Source organism: Suncus etruscus, chromosome 15 (genome assembly GCF_024139225.1).
Source record: "Suncus etruscus isolate mSunEtr1 chromosome 15, mSunEtr1.pri.cur, whole genome shotgun sequence".
Taxonomy (NCBI): domain Eukaryota; kingdom Metazoa; phylum Chordata; class Mammalia; order Eulipotyphla; family Soricidae; genus Suncus; species Suncus etruscus.
Window position 1 is genome coordinate 90242952 of NC_064862.1, and position 8745 is coordinate 90251696.

Consider the following 8745-nt stretch of genomic DNA (forward strand, 5'->3'; position numbering starts at 1 on the left):
CACTCCCCCACCCCTACGGCTCCCCGGGGCGGGCTGTCGCTAGGGCTCTGTGCGCATGCGCCGCTCTAAGCCACGCCCCGTACTTGAATCAGACAGACGCTGTCACGCCCACTTCCGGCGCGGTGCCTCCCGTTTCCCACTCCGCGGGAAACCACTTCCGGAAACGCGGAACTTTTCTACCGCGGCGCTGGCGTTTTCTCTCCGGAGCACGGACGCGTCACCGGAAGGTGATGGCGGCGGCCGGTTGGAGAAGATTTTGGTCCCGCAGCCCCGACGCGGCGGCGGCGGCGGCGGCGAAGAAGCCCGGAGCCTGGGCGCGTTTGGGTGAGTCGGCGGTGGCGGGGCCGGGGCGACGTCCCGCGGCGGCCTGGGCTCGCTCTTACCGCCTCTTCCCTTCTCCGTCCCTCGCTCCCTCCCGCAGGTATCTGGGCCCGGGCGCTGCTGCGGGACTACGCCGAGGCGTGCGGGGACACGGTGGCGGCGGCGCGGGCCCGGCCCGGGCGATCGGCGGTCTACGCGGGGCTGCTGGGCGGCCTGGCGGCGTGCTGCGCGCTGTGCCCGGACGAGGCGGCCTTCGAGGCGGCGCTGCTGGACGCGTCGGGCTCGCTGCTGCTGCTCGCCCCGGCCACGCGCAACCCGGCCTCGGAGGAGCTGGTGCAGCGGCTGCTGTGGCTGCGGGGCCGCGGGCGGCTGCGGCTCGTGCAGCTCGGCCCCTGTGCGCTGGTGTACGAGGCGCCGTGCGACGCCCAGGCCAGCCTCTACCAGGCCCGCTGCCGCTACCTGCAGCCCCGCTGGAGCGACTTCCCCGCCCGGGTGCTCGACGTGGGCTTTGCGGGCCGCTGGTGGGTGCTGGCCGCCCGCATGCGTGACTGCGACGTCAACGACGGCGAGTTCCAGCACCTGCCCGCGCACCTCCGCGTCGTCGGGCCTCACCAGCTGCGCTCCGAGTTCAACGAGCGGCTCTTCGAACAGAAGTACCAGCCCGTGGTCCTCACCGACGACCAGGTGGACCAGGCGCTGTGGGAGGAGCAGGTTCTGCAGAAGGAGAGGAAGGACCAGCTGGTGCTGAGCCAGGCGGACTCCATGGTGCAGGCGGCGCAGGACCAGGGCGACAGATGAAAGGGGGTGTGCCAAGTAGAGGGTCATGCGCTCCACGCCATGCCAAGGGCTCCTCGGGGGCTTTCAGAGGTGTTGCACCCCAGAGATCTAGTGCCCGCTCACCGGTTCCTTGAAGCCAGTGGAGAAACTTCTGGATATGGGACCGGGCTAGCAGGATGCCAGGACCTAGATCTCACTGCTCAGTCGGATGCTTAGGTTTTGGGTCCGCATTCCTCTGGGATCCACATGAACATGCGATGTGGAACTATTTCTCCTCTTTCATTATCCCTGTCAGTGTTGAGTCTCCCCATAACCCTTTGGCTGTTGGCGCCAAGGAACAGGCTAGAAGTTTGTTTTGACCACAAAAAGTGCTATTTTTACTCCCAGGAAACTATCCCAGGACTCGTGGATTTCACAGGGACTCGCAGCAGGATCCTCTGGCATGGATATGGGGTGTGGGAGAACATGCTGGTGAGATTTTCTGTCCCGGGCTCGATCCCCGCCATCACATATATCGCATATGGTCCTCTGAGCCTGCCAAGAGCGATTTCTGAGCCAGGAGTAACCTGGCTGAGCACTGCCAGGTGTGGCCCCCAAACGACTGCAGCAATAAAAAGCGATTTGCTGATCCAGTACTGACTGTGGCTGCCACGATTATGGTTCCGTGGTTCAGCCAACACAAACAAACAAACAAACGGATTTGCGGATGGGCTTCATGGGCATGGCTGGTGTCTGGGCTGTGGCAATGACTATTTAAAAAAGAAAGGTAGCAAAAAAAAGAAAAAAAAGAAAGGTAGCAGAATATTGTACCACACAGCCAGGTTTCCTGGGGCTCCATAATAAAAGCAGGTCATGATGAAACTTAATATTTTTGTCCTGGTGTGTTTTCTGAGCATGGCAGACAGGTGCTTGTTTTTTGTATCCTATCTTGGGGTGCCAGGGTGTTTTAAGCACTTTCTTTGTGTGTCCATCCTCCAGGGTTTGTATCCCCAGCACCATATATATTCCTTTCCCACCCAGCACCACCTAGAATAGACCTTGAGCGATTCTGGTGCCCGCCCCCCCCTCCCCCGACAAAAAATAAGTGCATAAAGCCCCGCAGAACACGAAAGTTTTTCCTCCTTGAGCCTTTGTCTTTCATTTCACCTTTCCCTGCTCTGGCAAGAGCTTTCAGGCTGTTGTTCTCAGAGTGGCCAGCAGAGGGCGGCAGTCTTAAGTGCGCCGTACTTTAGCCTCCGGCGCTGGGACTGAGGCTCTCAACAACCAGGCAGAAGGGGGCTGGAGTTGGGGCTGCTCAGAGCCCAGCTCTCCCTCCCTGCACCGCCCGCGCTGCCCACCAGCCTGAAGACTGCAGACTCTAGAATGGTCAGGCTCTAGGGCTGGAGCAATAGTAGTACAGCTTACCCGGCATGCGACGGATCCGGGTTGGATCCCCACCCAGCACCTCATAAGGTGCTCTGAGTCTGGAGTCAGATCTGAGCGCAGTCGGGTGTGTTCCATGGACAAACCAACGCAAAAGAAGAGTCGGGCTCCCATCTTTCCCGGGAGTTGTATTGAGTTGAAAGAACACTCCTCACTTCCTCCCCAGCCTCCACCACGATAGGGTCTGGCCCACAACAATGAGCCCAAAGCAGGTTTCTGACCTGCTCTGCCCAGACTGGAAAGTTCTCCTTCAGCAGAAGGATGAATCAATGGTAAAAGTATATTATTTGTAAATAACAAGGGGGTGGCAGTGGTAAGAATTTACAGCAAGTAAAAAGCACTTGACTTGATGCTCAGATTTGATCCTTCCCACCCAGATGGTCTCCCAAGCCTGATAGAGGTGATCCCTGAGTGCAGAGTCAGGAGTCAACCCTCAGCACATCCAAATGTGGCCCCCAAATATAAAGATGTATATACAGCCTTGGGAGAACCTGTTTGGTTTCCTGTGATCAAGGCAAGTTGATTTACCCCTTAGTAATAACTCTCTGACCTACCCATGGGAGATAATATAGCAAATAGGGTGTACTCTGGAGGGTCTGCTAACACTGCCAAGAGTGGCCCCCAAAAGAAAGATCGTTTGAGGTCGGAGCGGTGGCACGGTGGTAGGGCATTTGCCTTGCACACAGATGACCTAGGACAGACCACGGTTTGATCCCCTGGTGTCCCATATGGTCCCCCAAGTCAGGAGCAATTTCTGAGCGCATAGGCAGGAGTAACCCCTGAGTGTTGTGTGGCCCACCCGCCCCCCCAAAAAAAGATTGTTTATTGGGGGCTGGAGCAATAGCACAGCAGCAGGGTATTTGCCTTGCAAGCGGCCAAACCATTACAGACCCACGTTTGATCTAAGCATCCCATATGTTCCCTCAAGCCTGCCAGCATCTATTTCTGAGCACAGAATTAGGAGTAACCCGAGTGCTACCAGGTGTGGCCCAAAAACCAAAAAAAAAGTTCATTGTTTTGCTCATAATAGCTCATAAACTAGAGAGACCATCTGGGTAAGGCTTTGCCTTGCATGTTGTAGACAAACTTAATCCTTGGCACCATAGGGTTCCCCAAACTTTGCGGGACCCAGCCTCTCAGCAGTGCTGATGTCACTCAAAACTTTCCCCACAGAGAATTCAAACTTATAAACCTACTTCAAGGGCCAGAGTAGCCGAGGGCTGAGCACCTGGGGTTTTTGTTTTGTTTTGTTTGTTTTGGGGCCACACCTGGTGATGCTCAGGGATTAGTTACACCTGGCTTTTTGCTCAGAAATCGCTCCTGGTTTGGGGGACCACATGGGACACCAAGGGATTGAACCGCGGTCTGTCCTATGTCAGCGCACGAAAGGCAAACACCCTACAGCTTGTACCATCGCCCTGGTCCTTGAGCACTTGTTTTGTATGAGGAAGACTCAGTTTAATTCCAGGCACTGCTGAGCACAGCCAGGTGTAGCCTAAAAGACAAACAGCAGTTTTGCCAATGGACTTTTTTTGAGAGAGGCAAATTATTGCAAAGGAAAATCCGCCCTGGATCCACCTTTTCTGCTCTCCTATAGTTGTTGGCGGGAGGGTGTGGTGTTATCAGGGACTGTTATGTTGGGCCCGCCTAAGCCTGGACCTTTAGTCTCTTTTGCGGGTAATAAGTGATTCTGACCAGGCAAAAGTTTACCCTTGGAGACAGGGGATTTACTTCCTTAGCTGGGATCACAAGAGCTATTCCCTGGGCAGAGCGTGAAGCCTTTAGTGTGCTCCAGCTTCTCAGGCCTATGTGGTCGGGCAGCTCATGTCTGTTTCTGTCCTGTGAGTTTCCATTCGCAGGGGAGGCACAAATGTTGGGGTCCGCGAGCCTAATTGCTGGAGCTGGAGCGATTGTACAGCCGAGTAACATGCTTGCCTTACACGTACCAATCATTTTTTTATCTTGGCAGGCCCATAGGGCACCCCCTGAACGGAGAGATGCTTGCCTTGCACACTGTGGCTGACCCACAGCAATTGGGGATCAATTATTTGCCATCCCACAAGTTCCCCCAAGCCTGTCAGGAGTAATTCCTGAGTACAGAGTCAGGAATCACCCCCTGGGCACCATCAGATGTAGCCCTAAAAAAAAAAAAAAAAAAAAAATGTCGGGACGCCCGGGTTTAATTTTTGGCTGGGGTTTGGGCCACCCAGTGGGCTTGGAGCTGTTCCCAGCTTTAGGCGTGGAGAAGTCGCTCCCAGCGGTGTCCCGGGACCCTTAAGTGGCAGTCTCTTGCATGGCACCCCTGTCCCATCCCTTTCTGCTCTGATCTCAGAAGCAATAAACGCTTCACCGCACAATCGACAAAGCGTCCCCGGCGTCCTTCCCTCGGTCCTGCTGTTTGCAATACGGAGCCCAAAGTCTGACACGGAGAAGACCCGCTCAACCAGGGGTCAGCTGGGCCCCGGAAACTGCTGATCAAGGATGGTAGGAGTCCCGCGCGTGCGCACTGCCTCCCCTCGCGGCAGGCGGGCGACCTCTGCGCACACGCGACCCCACTCAGCATCCCTTTGACTTTGAAACCCGGCACCTGGTCTGGGGCGCAGGAAAAGCCGCCCCAAGCTCTCTAAGGGGCCGGGTCTTGCTTTCCCAGCTACCCAGGGCGATTGGGGTGATGAGAGTGAGGAGGGGAAGGGAGCCTAGAGTTGGGGGTGCAGTATGGAAGGACCTGGGTGCCCCACCCCACTGCTGGAGTAGCTGAAATCTTTTTTGCTCTTTGGAGATTTTATAGATTGGAGGTGATGCAGACATAAGCGAGACCCCCCCCCCATCTTTTAACTGGCTGGTTCTGGAGAATTAACCGCATTCACATGTGCAATGCACCCCAATGTTTATTTTGCACAACTTAAAGCCTGTCCCCCAGGTACTCCTTGCTCTGTTTTCCCACACCCCTGCCCTCCCACTTTCGCTTCCTTTAGGGGACACCGGACAGCTAATCATCACAATGCATCTGTCTGTGCTTGTTTTTATTATATTTGAGGAGGATGGGGCCACACCCAGCAGGGCTCAGGTAATATTTCTGGTTCTGTGCTAAGGCCGGGGGGTGGGTGGGTGGGTGGGTGGGGTGTGATCGCGTGCTGGAAATCTAAACAGGGTAGACAACAAAAAGAGCAAGAGCCTTAACCCCTGTTCTATCTTTTCTGCTTCGATGACCCCCATTGATTTTGGGGTTGTAGGCATGCCTTTCAGTTATCTCTCTGGGGGGGGGGTAAGCCCCCTGGCACTCCCGTTGTTTCTCCTTCATCTGATGCAGGAATATTATTGTTAAGTCTTTTTCTGTGTCCCTGCTTTGGGATTCACTTTGTTTCTTTTTCTTTTCTTTTTTTTTGGGCCACACCGTTTGACGCTCAGGGATTACTCCTGGCTATGCGCTCAGAAATCACCCCTGGCTTGGGGGACCATATGGGACACGGGGGGATCGAACCGAGGTCCATCCGCTTGCAAGGCAGACACCTAACCTGTAGCGCCACCTTCCCGGCCCACTTTGTTTCTTTTTGGGCCACACCCAGTAGCACTCAGGGGTCACTCCTGGCTCTGTACTCAGAAATCGCTTCTGGCAGGCTCAGGGGACCATTTGGGATGCCAGGGATCGATCCCAGGCTGTCCTGGTTCGGACAAATGCAAGGCAAACGCCCTACTGTTGTGCTATCTCTTCGGCCCCTATATACTTTTTTTTTCTTTTTTTGGTTTTTGGGTCACACCCGGCAGCACTCAGGGGTTCTTTCTGGCTCTACGCTCAGAAATCGTTTCTGGCAGGCTCAGGGGACCATATGGGGTGCCAGTGACCTTCTGCATGAAAGGCAAATGCCTTACCTATATGCTATCTCCCCGCTCCCCCCCATATACTTTAGTGTATACCCCCAAACGGAATTGCTGTCATATGACCATGGAAGTTTTCAGGAGAGATCGCCCATCCCCAACCCCTTGGTCAGGGCTTTCCTGTAGTGCCACCAAGGATTACCTGAACCCTGCTAGCCATGCTTGAAGACCTTCCGGGTCCACAATCTGTGGTTTTTGGGGGCCCCTGAAATATTGGGGATGGAACCATGCAGTCCTGACAGTCCTGGGTTTGGTCCACCACCGTTTCTCCTACCCCATTCCTTTATTACCCTTGGGGGCGTGTGGTGGGGGTCGCTGCCAGGTTGCTAGAGGGCTGCTGCTGGGTTGATTCTTGAAGCATCTTGGGGTGATCAGGTCATTGGAAACAGCAGCAAACAGGGACAGACATAGTGGTCTTGAAACAACCAGTTTGATTCAGGGCACCACCAAGAGTCTCTCCTGAGCAACCCCCGGGAATAGCCCTAAACCAAGAGCAGGGCCAGTTAGAAGCCAAGGCGGGGGCCCTGGCGGCCCTGCATCTGTTCCAAGGTCACCCCGAGGAGTTCGTTGTGGGAAAATGTGAGCAGGTACACAGGTGCCTGGCATGCTCCAGCAGGTCGCTCCGGTTCAGGCCAGGAGGACCTGTCGGGTGGCAGAGTTCTGCATGCCACGCCCGCCCAGGCTTTCTCTGCAGAATGAGGTCAGTGGGAGAAACGAGAACCTAGCAGGGGAAAAGAGAAGGTGAGGCAAGCAGAAAGGGACTGGCAGGAGGCGGGTCAGGGCATGCCTGGCTTCATCATTTCTGTTCTGGGTGAACCTGTAGGCAGGATGGTTATATGTGATTGTACTCATGTATTTTCTTCCTCTGTCTCCTTTCTTTAGTGAAGCAAGGTTTTTTTTTTTTTTTTTGGAGGGTCACATCAGCCGGTTTTAGGGGTTACTTCCTCGCTCTGCAATTCAGGAATCACTCCTGGAAGGCTTAGGGTACTCTAACCAGAGATGAACCTTGGCTGGGTAAGCACTCTATCTGTTGTGCTATTGTTCTAGCAAATAAACTTATTTATAAAGATGTGAAAGGGAGGAATATGGTTGGTTTGTGTTGTTTTACATGGGGCCACATCCAACTTTGCTCAGGGCTTACTCCTCCTGCCTCTGTGCTCCGGCATCACTTCTGGGATGCTGGAGACTGAGCCAGGGTGGGCCTTAGGCTTGGAGTCGAGCTTTCAAACCATATCTGAGAGCTGCCAGGAACTCTTGCCCGCTCTCGTCTGAGTGACCAGACTGGGCTGGCCAAGACCCCCGGAGCTGGCAGAGGTGCTCCCTTTCTCTTTTAGGGGCCCACCTGGTGTTGCAGTGAGGAGCCAAGAGACTCCAGACCCTCCTGAAAAAAGAGGGAGGAGGTGTGCCAATGATGGGTGGTGCTGCTGGGCCTGAGAAATGCAGAGAAATGAAGCCCTTGGGTGCATGCTTGCATGGCTGCAGAACTGGCAGGCTCAAGAGTCCAGCATGGACCAGAGGGCGAGGCACTGGGGGCGTCACACCCGGGAACAGGGTTCAGCTCCCCCCAAGCCCTTCACCCTGAAGCCTGCCCAGGCGATCCCCACAACTGTCGTAAATTTCCTTATATTTGGGGAGCAGGGATCATACGTAGCAGTGCTCAGGGATCACTCTGGGGACTCTATGCAGTGTTGGCGGCTATGGGGGCGTCATATGTGTGTGCGGCATGTGCCCCTGACACGTGGTCTCGGGCTCGCAAGACTTCAGCCTAAACTAGCCCTAACAGGGTGGGAGCCTGTAGGAGGTTGGCATCCAAGACAGCCAGCCAGCCGCCCTCCGCCTTGGCCTCACCCACCGGGCGGGGCCTCCAAGTGGGGGGGGAAACGGCCCTTCCCGAGACACAGCAAGCCACCCAGGCCCAAGCCTGCCCTCCCGCAGCTCTCAAACGCGGCCTCCACGCCTCCCTTCGCTGTCTCGGGGTCCCACGTCCCTGCCATCACCACCATCCCATCCCATCCTGTGTCCAGCCGCCGCCGCCGCCGCCGCCGCAGTGGCACCAACTCTGCGCACGCTCAGTAGCGCCGGGCTCAAAGTCCTTTTTGCGCAGGCGCCGAAAGAGCCGCGCGCGCCCCGAGGGCCCCGCCCACCTCCCTCCCTCCCTCCCTCCCGGGCGCGCGCGCCTGCGCCTCCGCTTCCCATTCTCCCTCACCGCCCCCGCCCCCCGTCGCGGCCGTCTGCGCAGGCGCGCTGGGAGCGGAAGGGCGGGCGCGCGGCCGCGACGGAAGCGAGCGGGGGCGCGCTCCGCGGGGGCGCGCGGCGGCGTGTGGCGGGGCGCGGGCGCGCGCGCGAGGC

General features: G+C 56.6%; 1 protein-coding gene across 1 annotated transcript; it reads left to right on the forward strand.

The window, feature by feature from the left end:
* Positions 1-230: 230 nt before the first annotated feature.
* On the forward strand, positions 231-1690 carry TIMM29 (translocase of inner mitochondrial membrane 29). Its single transcript, XM_049788754.1, has 2 exons — positions 231-324; positions 422-1690. The coding sequence occupies exons 1-2, from the start codon at positions 231-233 to the stop codon at positions 1117-1119; spliced, it is 792 nt and encodes a 263-aa protein (XP_049644711.1). The 3' UTR covers positions 1120-1690.
* Positions 1691-8745: the final 7055 nt, after the last annotated feature.